Consider the following 13959-nt stretch of genomic DNA (forward strand, 5'->3'; position numbering starts at 1 on the left):
TTTGTCTTCCCTGTGCAAGCTGGAGCCCTGGTGAGGCTGTCGTTTGAACTGAAGCTGTATTGCAGCCTCTTTTGTTCTCTCCTCGCCTTAGATGCCTGCTTGCTGCCTGCTGGCTTGCAGGAACGAGCAGGATGACTTGTGGTGACAGCTGTAAAGTTGCGGATGGGAGCAGAGAGAGGAAGAAAGCCCTTGTTCGGTTAGGAGGGGTTTTATATCTCTCTGTTTCCATAACTACACGGAAGGAGAAAAACATGCTTCTTTCATGCTTGTCTAGATTCAAAATTGCCTGTTGTCATCCTTTCATGGGTTCAGCACCTTTGCGAGTTGGTCTTAGTAGCGTTTTTGGATTATGAAATGATTGTGAAATTTGTATATTCCCTTCACAGTTGAAATTTTGACTTAATCACTGTGTTTTCTGAGGTGTCCCTTTGTTTTCATTTGTATTTGAAATGTTTTAGCCAAGTCTTATCAACCATCTTCATTATGTGAAAACCATTCAGCTCTCAAAGTAGTCTTTATAAGCTTGCTTAATTCTTAGAGAGCCCATAAATTTTAATACTCATTAAATAAATCTTTGTCCTTTAATCTCAACAGACTTCTTAAAAGTGCCTTTTTTTTTTAATTCTGAGTTTGGTAAGGCAGCTACTTAAACACTTCCTGATAATGTGTTCCTCTATGAATATAAACAACATTCGCAGTTAAACGGTTTCTTACATTATCAGCCACAGTCACAGCTCAGATTCTCTTGTCACGGTGTAGAAACTCACTGTTCATGCAACATGGATACTAGGAAGTGGCTCGGCCAGGATCTATACAAAAATATTTAATATTAACAACAATACATTCCAAAAAGTTTGTTTAAAAATCAAGGTTTAAATACCAAGGTTTACTCTGTTAGGGGGAAATGTGAGTTAGGGAGAAATTAGGAGAACATTTTACAAAGCATTTCCTAAGCAGCTGCAACACTGTTAGACTTGGAAAACTTTACAGTGCTTATAAAAGGAAGAGGGAAAAAAAAAAAACAATTATGAAGTCTTTCACATCTTTAGGACAGGTATAATCTAGAGATTTAAAAATGTTATAAGTAGAGAGACATTCAAAGAAAATCTGACACAAATGATGGCTTTTTTAACATATAAGACCTTGTTCCTAAAGCTAAAAAGCACATAGAAGTTAGAGGGCTGTTTCACTGAGACCAGGCTGCCTCCCCAGCCCCTCATTCCTGCTGCCTTCTCCCCTTTTCCTCTGCTATTATTATTAGTTCTCTGCCTTGAGATGTCTCTACAGGTATGCCCCAGCTCACAGGGAACTAAAAATAGCTTTTTTATAATTTTTTTCCAAACCTGTTGTCATTTATGATTATGAGGGAAGTTAACAGCCTTGTATTTATTATTATTATTATTTCTTCCGTAACCATGAGTAGGGGATTGGAACTGGGTGATCGTTAAGGTTCAACTCTATGACTGGACATGAATGCAGCCACTGACAGATGCTGAAGCTGTAGAGCAGGGAACCAGTTGTTGAAGAAGAGTTGCTGGGTTGCACAGTACCCCAAGTGAGGTCCCAGAGTTGACCAGCAGCATTTTCATTCGTTTCACATGTTTTGATTACAATTAGCTGGTTTGATAGTGTAATAAATCACTGGGTCTCATGGTGGAGACAAGGTCTATACTAAAAGAACAGTTCTCTATCACAGGAGACGTGCACTGGACCAAGAGATGCTGTTGCACGCGTTTAACCCAGTGCATAAGAGATGCCTGGTGTTAAGCGATCCACTGAGCATAGAGGCCTAAATACTTAGGTTTAGTACTTTATTATTTATAGAAGATGTATAATGTTTTCTGAAAGACCAAGATTTCCTTGTCAAAGGAAACAGGCTGCCCAGGGAGGTGGCTGAGTCCCCTTCCCTGGAGGTGTTTAAGGGATGGGTGGACGAGGTGCTGAGGGGCATGGTTTAGTGTTTGATAGGAATGGTTGGACTCGATGATCCAGTGGGTCTTTTCCAACCTGGTGATTCTATGATTCTATGAAAGATTTGAGTTGGTTGTATTTGTTCTTAATAGGGATCATATACTGCAGTATATGAATGCGACAAAATAGGAGCATTGCCACTGGACAGCAAAGAAGGAGTTATTTTGTTGATTACACTTACTTATATTTTAAGAAATTCTAAGTTCTGCCCCTGTTGAAGCTGGGCAGTGCTGCCTTTGTTTAAAATGGGCTGAGGACACCCCCCTCTCTTTTCTAATTAACATACGTTAAGTGCTTTGAAGTCTTTGATCGTCAGGTGTTGCACCTTACAACACCTTACAGTTGCGGGGGTTTTTTTACCCTGATAGGTGCAATTTGTGTTGGATGCACCCCTGATTTATTTCCAGAAACCTATCTTTTCTTATTTTGGAAAACAAGAGTGTTGTTTGCCGGCTGTAGGTGCTCACACGCGAGTGACTGAGTGCTGTTAATACACAATTCACAGCTTTTGTTCTTACGCCACCAAAGCTGGTCGGCGTTTGACTATTGCTGACATGTTGGGAGCCTGTTGATTACACTATCGGTTTCACAGATGGGTGCTTCTTGTTCAAAGCCTTCAAAACTGGGAAACGTTTAGCTGATGCCTTGCACTACATAAAGAGATCAAAAAGGTCTAAAAGCTATCTGCTAGTCTTTCTGCTACAAGCAATTAGGATAATACTGAATCCATCCCAGATCACATAGTAATAAATATTTTAGCCTTCCCTTAAGTGTGTATTGATATTCAGGGCTGCCTGCTGGTAAATAAAACAATCAGAACTAAATTTCTCTTTGAGTCTGGGCTGTTCTCTGTTACCAGCACTCACAGGGGTTAGGGTTGTTTTTTTTTTTCCTTCTCTTTCTGTCTGTCTCTCTCTCTCATTTTGTCTCCGGAGAAAATTATTGTCTGCCTGGAAATCAAGTTACAGTGCTAACTGAAATAGCGGCGTGTTATATATGGAACAGGGGGCCAGGCTGGCAATTTGCTGAGATCCCCTGGGGTTTGTTTGCCTTGGCCAATATACAACAGGCTGCAGCCAACTTTATATTTAATCAAGGGTGAATCCTATAAAAAAAACTCCAGCAGATCCTGATACAGGAAGCTGCATCTTTATCTCTACATCTCAGTAGGCATTTTTATGCTGGATCCTTTGGTCTTGCTGCTTGTCCTTGTATGGATCACAGCCGGTGTTGGAAAACTAAAGAGATCAGATTGTCTCCGTATTTTTTCTTATTCTTTCTGTGCATTCATATGTGTAATGTAAATGCAGTTCATTTTCAAAGCCGGTCACATACGCTCACTGTGCATTTGTAACCCTGTATGATTATAAATTAGCAGGCATGGATACCATAGAAGACTTTACCGTATAAATCAAAGCGGCAAAGGCAGTTTAGCCCCCAGACTCCCCTTTTTATTATTTTTATGTGTAACTGTGATGCCAGAATTTCTCCAACGTTGCATTTAAAGTAGATTTTCTAGAAACCAGGGGTGTAGTTCGTCTCTGAAGACAGTCAGAAAATATGCTGAAATAGTTCTACAGCCAAATATAGGGAAATCTCAACTCTGTAATGTGTGAAGGCATCCTTGAGCTACCTCCTAATGTCAGTTCTAGTGATGATAATAGGCTGAAAATTGGTTTCAAATCATAATACAGTGACTCCCATGGGTTTTTTATATATTTAGAGAGGCTCCATTTACACATAGAGCAGTAGTTGTCTTCCTCAAGTGAGTAATCACCGCGGCTAACTTTGTTGGCCCACTCTCATGTTAGAAGGTGAGAAGAATTTGTCTATGTGAGCAGTGAAAAATTATTCAGCACAATGGGGCATCTCATTGCCAACAGTCCTTTGAGTAGGCTTATCCTATACAGCCACATACATGTTGTTCAGGAGGAGATATAAAAATATTTTCCCACTCTCCAGCATCTGTTGCTGTTTTCTTAAACAGCACAGGTATGTAACAGTGTCAACAAGACTAAGATCTAGACAGGTTGGTCTGCACTACCAAGTCCTACTGCCTTGGCTGTGTCAGCTCAGAGTGTGACAGCTTCACACCTTGCATTTCACATTGCTGTGCTGACAAAACCCAGCAGAAGATGACTCTCGTTGCCTTTTGTTCAGAGGTCGGTGTAGCTGTGCCAGCAGCAATACCTCTCCATCAACATATGCTCCATCTTCACTAGGAAGTGTAGCTGCGTAGCAGAGACTCAGCAGGGCACGGCCTCGCTGAGCCTCTACATTAGGGCTGTAATGCTCCTGTAGACAGTATTGAGTTTTCTCAGTGCATTTTTTTCTGGTTTAAGGACTTATGAAAGCAGGATGGTGTCCTGTGGAAACTATGTAATCAATACAGATTGAGAGAGAAGGGCCGGGCGCACCAGTATCATCAGTGCTATTTTGAACCTCCATCCCAAGCCATTAGCAGCCTTAGCGTGTCACTGTACAGAGTGAGAGTGTTTTACCATTTGTCTGCCTCCCCCATCTCACCAGTAAAGGCAAGTCCCAGCTTAGTTACGCCCCCTTCTCCTTCTGCTCTTGACGAAGAATTGAGATCCAAAAGGAAAAAGTAGAAGTTGTTTATCTGCAAGAGATTAATTCTCACCTTCTGTGCAAAATATGAGTGTCTAGTCTCAGCTAATTATCTGATCTCCCTTAGTAATCCTTAGGGAGAGATACCCGTGGTAGTGCATCCTACCTGACTGAGCACACAGAGGGGGCTGGGTTGAACATGAAACGTGTTTCTGTCTCTAGAGGAAGTTTTGATAACCAGATGTTTAATTTTTAGAGTCCAGGAAGGGTACTGAAGATCACAAGATAATAACTGAGACATCCTCAGCTGTTAATGATTCCCACAAGGCTTCACTCATTCCCTTTTTTGTCTATTACTATTTCATTTCAGGCTAAAAGAGAATAAGGGACCTATTTCTTGTCCTTTGTCCTGAGTAGGGAGCTTTTCTCCATAGGTGTGTACTTGTCTTCACACCACATGGAAGCTGCTGTAGCTAGTGGTGTGTTTGTCAACTGGAAAATAACTAACTCCTTGCCCGATAGTCATGGGAGAAGCCAAGGGAGGATGTTCAATTGTAGCTGGGAATTCTGTTGTTACCTCTCTGTGCTTCAAGCAATGTAGCAACAGTGCAAGGGCAAACGGAGCACTCTTCAGGCTTTGGGGTTCTCTATTTGGTGGGTGTAACAGTGAGGAGAAAGACTTGTCAAAACTGGCAAAAACTCATGAGTTCTTACGTGGTTCAATAGGACAGGCTCACCATTGGACACTTCCCCGTGACTCACAACTCCTACTTGACTGACTCCAGTCAAGCAGAAGACTCCAGGTCTTCTGCTTTGTAATTTAATTTCTTGTAGCTGCACATTCTCTACTACCACTGTCGATCAAAATGAGCATGTGTGTGTAGTGCTGGCACTTCATGGTTAAAATGTTTGTTTTACATAACTGGAGCACGACCTTGGGAAGTAATCTCCTTACTTATAAAAGCAAGAAAGTAATTGGATTTTCCTTCCAGTAACTTTTCTTGGCTTTCCCACATTTTCTCTCCCAATCATGAAAGCGTGGAGCTGTCTGGGCAAACACTGGTCTCTTGCATGTTCTTCACAAGAATAATTAGTGATGTTTCATCAATTACCCTTTGCTTTATAATAGGTTAGTTTTTCTAAGCAAATTTTAAAAAATACTTTTTGTAAATTATTCTTCCATATTTCACAGCTCATTATATTTTAGCTCTTGCTACCCCCTTTTGAATCCTTATCTGCTAGGATTTAAGTAAAGAGTTCTTCATTAAAAGTGGAAATAAAACAGAGAGCCTCCGTTGTGCCACAAGAGTGTGCATTAGAGAGGATCTTTGGCTGGGTATCTAGGCTTCACTGAGCCCAAATTACAGAATAAATAAACTTGGGGAATAAGTTCCTTGTTCATTTTTATTTCTGATCATAAGTAATTTAAAAAAAAAAGATTCACTATATCATTTCTGTTCCCTTTACTTGATCTACGCAATTACACATTTGTTCTTGGTCCTACATTTGAGCCAGGGCTTGTGGGGTCTTTAGCTTAATTTGTAATTTGTCCATTAATTAAGAGGAAGAAAATATAGTGTGATGGATGGAGCTGGGGACCAGGAATCAAAGCTTCTGAGTTCTTCCTGCCTCTGTTCCTGACCTGAGGAAAGTCACTTACACCTTCTGGCCCATATTGTCTCTGGGACTTGCAATATAATTACGTTTAAATGCCCCCAAGCAATGATATGAAGGCTGATAATGGCAAGATAGAAGGTGCTTCACAAGCTCCACAGAGATGTTCAGTTGCCGGTTTCAGGTCAAGTCCGCTTTAGGTTCCACTGCTGTGTGGCTCATGTAATTATCGAAGAACATGGGAGTGTCTGATGTGTACTTCTTCATAAAGAAAACATTCAACCAGTCTTTGACTGAGGGTAATTTAGCATCAGTGATGATGAAGAGGAGAGAAAGGACCAGCTTGGTTTCTGCAGTCCCAACACGTGTGTGTATCTGGGACAGGAAGGAAAATCCCCTGCATTCTGGATGCGTTTGCTGTGATTCACTGAGGAGAGGGAACATTAGTGCCTGCTCTGACAAAACCTTGCACTTCATTTTTACCTGGATCTCTTAAAAAAAAATCAAGCGAGGAAAAAATATCAAACAAAATAAAAAATGACTGTAAGAACAAAGAAACCAGCGGAATAAATAACTACTAGGAAATTCCCAGCATATCCCTTTCTGAAGGTTTCAGGAAATTCCGTTTGTTGGAGGAAACACTGAAAATTAGGAGTTGCCCAGAAGAGGGACTAGCAGGAGACAGCCAAGATCATTTTTCACTGCCAGGACTGCACTGTGTTGTCTCTCCTTTTACAACTCATCGACAGACATTATTACCTGGTGAAAAAATTTGTTTTGCAACTCATCCTGAGCCCTCATAAATCATTAATGCCTGGCTAAGCACAGTGTGAGCATTACAAATACTCTGAGAATGAGGGCCCGTTCTGATACAACCCTGTGTCCAATACTAATGCCTGCTAGTTATTTAGTAATACAAAGGAGCCTCAGCGGGGAAGATCGATGAATCAATGCAGTCTCCTGACTTCCTTTTCCTCTCCCCCTGCCTGTTCTCTTTTGAGATCAGAGACTACAAAAAATGCAGGACTATTCGTAGCGGTCTCTGTGGAGGGCACTATAGCAAGTCAGGGGAACGAGGAGGGAATTCTGGCCTCCAGATGCCTATAGGAATCAGTTTCTGGTTAGGGCTTGTTCTGATTTCTGGTATTTTATGAGGGAAATTGCAGCACTGCTCCAGACCTGTTTTTTTCTAGATGCAAACAGTATAAAGAACACTGGAGTGTGTAAAGAGCATAGATAGTCACTGTGTACAGGAACTGCAGGACTGGAGGTAATTAAAGGGTGCTCAGTCCAAGTAATGAGCCCATTGCCTGGGGCAGCCTTTTGAGGGCTTAAATGTTCAAATCAGCTCTCAAAATAGTGGAGATAGAAGGTACAGAAGGGACAGCAACTATAGGTAAAGTGGCTGAACTTTGTGTCTTGTTATTCAGCAATCTTGGCCATAGTAATGAGTTCACGGATGGTCTCTACTATCATGCTTACCCAAAACCCATTTCCAAAAACCCCCAGCCCATTCAGAGTGCAACTAAACTCTGTTTCCTCTGGCCTCGACACTTGGAGCTTAGATTCCATCCATGCAGTTGGTATCCATACAGCTGTGCTCTTTCAACACTAAGAATAACTGATCAGGACCTTTAAAAGGCGGGAGTGGAATGAGGTGAGATGGACATTGACCCCTTGTTTAGGTGTGATCTTAAACTTGGATGACTTAGTCTTGGTTGGAGCCCTTTTCTTGAAAGGCTTCTGCAAGGCAGATTGTAAAGAGCTGCCACGGATACTAGAGAAAAGGATCTTCCATAGGAGCTCAGGAAAAGTGCAAATGGGGATGGTGGACAGTAGTTGAGCGACTTTGAAAAGGGGAATGACAAAACAAAAATGAAATTAAGTACAGTATGACAGAGTATCAGAAAGTTTCAAGGGAAAACTAACTGTAAAGCATGAAATGATAGAAAATTGGTCAGGAGGAAAATGCAGTTGCTGCAAGTGAAAGTGGGGAAAATGGACAAAGACAGGGGAAAAAATTGTTCATATGTGAAAAGGGACAAAAAAATTGTCTCCAAAATTATGCAGCTAAGAAAGCACCTGGTGCAGTTCCTGTGAAACCTGGGACCTTAGTCACTTTGACCCCAACTCAGGCTGAACACCCCTAGTGTCCAAAGCATCCTTGGTCTGAAGCATTTGTAGTCATGTCAGACTCCAGGCACCGCACCTGCAGCGAAAGCCTGAAACTTCTCTGCAGAACATTCAGATCCCATTTTAAGTTTTGCTCAAAATGTATCATTGTGCTTTAGCTCAGATGAATTCGTTAAAAATAGTCCCTGCTATGGCACCCACAGGACAGAGTGGTTTGTTTTCCCCTGTTATAGATCTGACACAAGCCTGCTGTTATTTCTGTGCCCTCTCTAACGATCTGCTTGCTCTCTGGAGAGCACTGACCCATTTCAGCACAGAATAATTAGCCTTTCAGACACTACTGTGTTTCCATTAAATAGACATAAATGTGCAAGGTGACATTTATTTACTTAGGCCTGAAAAATGGTCACCACAGATAACGGTGCTTGGGAGAACTTCAATTCCTTTTCATGCAACAGTTGTATATTTGCATGGTTTCGTGTTTTTTAACCACTAGAGCTTCGCTGAAATGATTCCCGTTGAGCTTCACTCGGGAAGCAGGGGAACACAAAAAAATATTTGGGTCTTCGTTTCACCCTCAGGCCCTTCAGCGATGCTTTGGCAGCCCAGCACCTGAGCCCAACAGTGACGTTAAACGCAGTTATAGTTACGCGCTCTTCATGTCCCCTTTATTTTGGGGGGGGGGGGACTCTGTGTAAAGAACTGTTGGTGATTTACAGATCTGTCTGAAGAGGAATGTGTTCAGGGTGTTACACTGAGAAAATGAGAACCTTGACCTATTGCAAACATAAAATAAAACCAAAATCCTTTAGTATTTAAAATCAGCCCTTTTATCATCTTGATCACTGGCTTCTGAACCGCCAGCCTATTGCCCAGGTGAAAAGTATATTATTCATCTTGATAGCCACTTCGGTCTGCAAAGTTGGAGGGAAGTCTTACCCGTAAAAGTCCAACCAGCATATAAAACATGTAGGTTGCTTAGTAGTTCACATCCACACAGGAAGACGCGGCATACTATTATTTCATTCTGTTAGTACCAATAGGCTTTATAAAAGGAGGCACCATGCAAGGTAGGTGCTTTATTGCAGGATGGAAACACTTTCGTAGGTTATTTTAATCATTACGATTCTTTCATGATGTGTGAAAGTTGATTGTTGCTGTAAATGAAGCCATTGAAGGCTAAAAAATAAAAATGCTGTGATGGTAAAAATCCTCGGAGTGCAAAAAATGGGAAATGCTATAAAAGGCAGTAATTTTTTCTCTGCGTGAGATTATTTTTTATCATAAGCATGCTTTTAAGCTAATTCTGAAACATATACAATTGTAGTCTATGTAGCTGAGGTATATTGCAAGATGCTTTGATAATTCGACTAATATTTTATGCACTGTAATTTATATATTATTTAGAAATACTGTTTTATTCTGTTAACTGAGAGGCTTAACACATTTTTACTATGTTAAGGATAAGTTGTTTTTGCAGGTTTTGTGGTTTTATTATTTTGACCCATATCCAGTTCATATTGCATCATAATACCATATTTTTACTGATGTTATCCCAGTATGTTCAAAGCTTATTTGCATTTGGATATAAATTCATTAGCTCTTGATTTTTCTTATAACAAATTATTTTAACTTTTCTGTGATAATGCATTCTCTGTGTTTCTGATTTGCTGATGCTGAAATATTTTGGTTTTGTTTTTAACCCTTCCAAATTTAGGATTGTTTTTGCTTTTTTTTAAAATATATGTTTCAGTTATTTAGACCTACTGGTTCCTGCTTTTTTCTTTTTCTTTTTTTTTTTAATATGTTATGTTCGTAACTTCTGACTGTCTGTGTTGAGCCAATCTTACCAACAAAAATATCAATTGTTTCCTGTTTCTCTACTTCTTTACAAAAAAAAAATTTGCAAAGTAAAAAGTAAAAATAAAAAACTCTTAATGGGAACCCTGGCACTGTCTGTCTTCTCTGTTCTGCAGAAATGTTGAAGGAGTTGAACCAGCAACGCAGAGCGAAAGAGTTTACAGACCTGAAAATTATTGTTGAAGGCAAAGAGTTTGAAGTCCACCAAAATGTTCTAGCTTCCTGCAGCTTGTATTTCAAGGACCTGATTAAAAGGTTTGCCTTCCTTCCAGCTGTGATCTGCTCTGTTCTTTTGTAGGGCGCATTTGTGTCGCTTTTTTTTCCTCCCCTCTCTTGCAGGTTTATGAAGATTGAATCTCCTGTCACAGAGCCAGTAGCCATTCTTTCCACCTCCTCTGAATGTATTTCCAAACTGAGACTCAGAACCATTTGTTACACATCTGACCCGTACAGTGTGATTATTTCTGATCAGTAGAGGCCGGTTTTGGCCGAAGAAAGTGTTCCACCACTGAGGGAGCTAAGATTTAAACTCAGCTGCTAATGGTGATTCAGAGAACAACTAAAAACTCTTGCTGTCGATGTTTTCAAGGGACTCCATCACGTAATGGCAAAGTTTGTCCTTCGGGCTACAATAAGCCATCAGCGTTCTGGTGAACGATGCTGAGACCTCGGGCTAATAAACCATTTTGAGGATCATAATCCCTTCACCCTGAAATCTTTGTTACATGCTTTTGTGTGGCTTTTATGGGCAAAGGGATTGATATTTTTATTACTTGGGGACTTTTGAAAGCAGAATAGACAATTGATTAATTTCTTTAGAAAAGTTTGGAGATGAGATGATTTCCTGGTCAAAACATAGCTTAGTCTGCATAGTAGAGTAAGGGTAGTTTTTCCTACAGTCTAGCTTAGGGTAGGTACAATATGTACATTTTCTAAACATCATGTCTCCACCTTCGCATTTTCCCCCCTCTGTTTCTAGCTGATTGATTCTAAACAGTGCATGATAATCTTTTTTTTTCCATTACATTGATTTTTCAATTTGTATGCTTCATATACTTGCATAGGAATAAACTGGTACTCTCGTATTATTAGTAAGTTAGAGTAGCAAGTAGGGAGAAAAAAAAAAAACATGAGGATAACTTTCATTTTTCTCTCAATCATCAGCAAATTAATGCAGCTGCTGATTTTGCCTTGCAGTATTTTCCTGAGCAGACTGAGCCTGGACTGTGCTATAAAATGGGATTAAAGAACATTTTGCTTGCTTCAAATCCTGTATTTAAATTTTGCCAACTAACACAATAGTGACTGTATTTTATTTCAGGATGGCATATTGGCTGGTATCTCCTTTCAGTGTCTTATGTCCTTTTGCACAAAGCTGGTTTTATAATTATGGATATATATTACATTTCTATGATATAACTGTGCTGACTGCCTTATCAATTATTCATAAAAAATATGTTGGCCTAGGAAGCATGTCTTTTCCCCTCTGTAAATCTAATGATTGCTAGCTGTAGCTGTGCCAGATCTCTCCTGTCCTTTCTCTTCTGTCTGCTCATTATCATTTAATTGTTAAGGCTACAGTATATGCTCTTTAGGGTGATAAGGAGTAGAGTCAATAGGGAAAGAAAATCTTAGAATCAACTTACAGAAATCAAATAACTGACTGACCAAAGATTGTTACTGGGATTTTGCTGTGAAGACATCTGTTTGTGTGCAGAAGTCACCAGGCAGTATCTATTTCTAGAAGCACAGGAATGTTGCTGCTTTATTATTTAGTTATCAAACTATACCTTAGATTGAACACTGCTCTGATATGAACTCATTTTAAGCAAACAAACAAACAAAATCTCTTTTGGATTTCTCTGAAAAGAGACTGTGAAAGCGAAACCCTAGATTTATTGTCTTCCAGCTGCTCACACAGGCTTACATGTGGTACGAGAAAAAAGTAGTAGCAGGTTTAGCCCATTTGCCAACCTCACCACTTTTTGCCTTGTTTCACATCATCATCAGCAATAAATATTCCACAAGTCGATTTGTGTCCATAGCCAGGTCACTCCATCCCAGTTGTCTTCCATATATAACCTCAGATGCACACATCTAACCTTGATGAAGGCTAATGGATTTGCACAGGTGTATCCAAGGCAAAAATATCTTTATTACTGATGATGATGCTTGAATAGGGGAAAATCCAGCTTGTTGTCTAGTTGAGTTTGCGAAACTGTCAGGTGAGAAAAATAAATATTCACCCATAAACTGAGCAAATGTGTCTTTGTGAGACAATAAACTCGGGGCTATGGGGTGGAATTTCTAAAGACTTGCTTTTTAGAGGATACTTGCCTAGTCCTTTTAGAAACCCCATGAAGTCGATGAAAGTCAATGAGTCAAGTTGCAAGAGGTACTCAGTGTTTCGTAGGATCATGCTCTTGATAATACAAAATCATTATAGTTGACGGAATCAGTAGGTTTATATCACATCTAGAATCCTCTCCTGATATTTTTTAGATGATATTTAAGCATTATGTGATTTTTATCTTTGTATTACTATAGAATTCAAAACAAGAAATGGCAGGTTTTCTTGAACAATAAAGGACATCTCTCTGTTAAGTATAACATAAAGGCCATTTCAGTCAGTGCCTGCTCGGGTTAAATTCCAATGGCATTCCAATAGAAGGCAATAATAGGTCTCCAGAAATGTCAATGAGAAGTTGACCTATTTATGTAGGTGCTATGTGCATCCATGTAAACATGCAAAAAGTTGTATCTTTCATCAGAGTATTTACTTTGGCTGTTCTTTGCCACAGGCTAGTTATTGTTAACCTTATGTTCTGCCATTGATTCCACTATGTGCTGGAGTTGGTATCTGATGTTAGAATAGCAAATAGTGTCTCAAAAGGATAAAAATGAAATGTTCAAAAACAGATAAGATCAATTATCACCTGCTCAAAAAAAGCCAAATCATAGGCAAAAGGTATCATAAAGTTAAGTTTTATTGTCCATCTTGAGGATGGCTATTTGATGAGAATTAGTCATAGCAGGGAAAAAAATATGTTGTTTTAATTGCACTGTCGTGAAAAGATGATAATCAGGTTTGATTGACCGAAACAATTCTAACATTGTTTATTATTTATGAACAAATTTGGTAACGAGAGCACAGTTTGAGACACAGTTTCTCAGAAGATTGTTAATCCTGCAATGTGCTGAGCATTCTGGCCCTCATCCAGAAAAGTTCTTGTTCCACATCATTTATGTTCTAAATATATGAGCATGGCCCTTTTGAGGTTGACTTAGTCCAGTCCTGAGCCTAAGGTCAACGCGGTACCAAGCACTGTGCTCTTGGAAATGGGTTAACCAGTCCCCATCAGGAGCTGTGCCGCCCTTGAGCCTAAGCCAGGACTGGACGGTCATCTCCTTCGCAATAGCAGCTGGCTGTGAAAAAAACACTCCTAGTCCTTTCCAGTGCGAAATCATCTGAAAAGGGTTAGGAACAGCAGGTGTGAAATGTTCCTGACATCTGTCGCACTTCGCTGTGCACACAAAGAGAGGAAGGAGGTGTAGAAGAGGGATGAAGGTGTGTGAAGATGGGTGTGTGCCCAAGGCTGTTCCTCCGGTAGGGATTAGTGCAACAACCTCAGTGGCTGTAGGGCTATTGCTGGCAACCTTAGGAACAATTTTACACAATAGTAAATATATTTAGAGAGTGCTAGGTTTCCTTAAGCTCTCTTCATAAAATCCTCTTTAAAGTATTTTCTCTTTTTTGAGCCTGCTTTATGCCAGGTATGGGGCTGAGTACTTGGCCTTGCTGCTTGCTCATTC

General features: G+C 40.0%; 1 protein-coding gene across 2 annotated transcripts in view; it reads left to right on the forward strand.

Moving 5' to 3' along the window:
• The window catches only part of KLHL29 (kelch like family member 29), a 406051-nt gene that overhangs the window by 320829 nt on the left and 71263 nt on the right, over positions 1–13959 (forward strand). For both annotated transcript variants that reach the window (XM_069850743.1, XM_069850744.1), the window contains one exon: positions 10263–10401. In XM_069850743.1, coding sequence (XP_069706844.1) covers positions 10263–10401 — 139 coding nt within the window. The remainder of the gene's footprint in view (positions 1–10262; positions 10402–13959) is intronic.

Source organism: Phaenicophaeus curvirostris, chromosome 2 (assembly GCF_032191515.1).
Source record: "Phaenicophaeus curvirostris isolate KB17595 chromosome 2, BPBGC_Pcur_1.0, whole genome shotgun sequence".
In the NCBI taxonomy this organism is placed as follows: domain Eukaryota; kingdom Metazoa; phylum Chordata; class Aves; order Cuculiformes; family Cuculidae; genus Phaenicophaeus; species Phaenicophaeus curvirostris.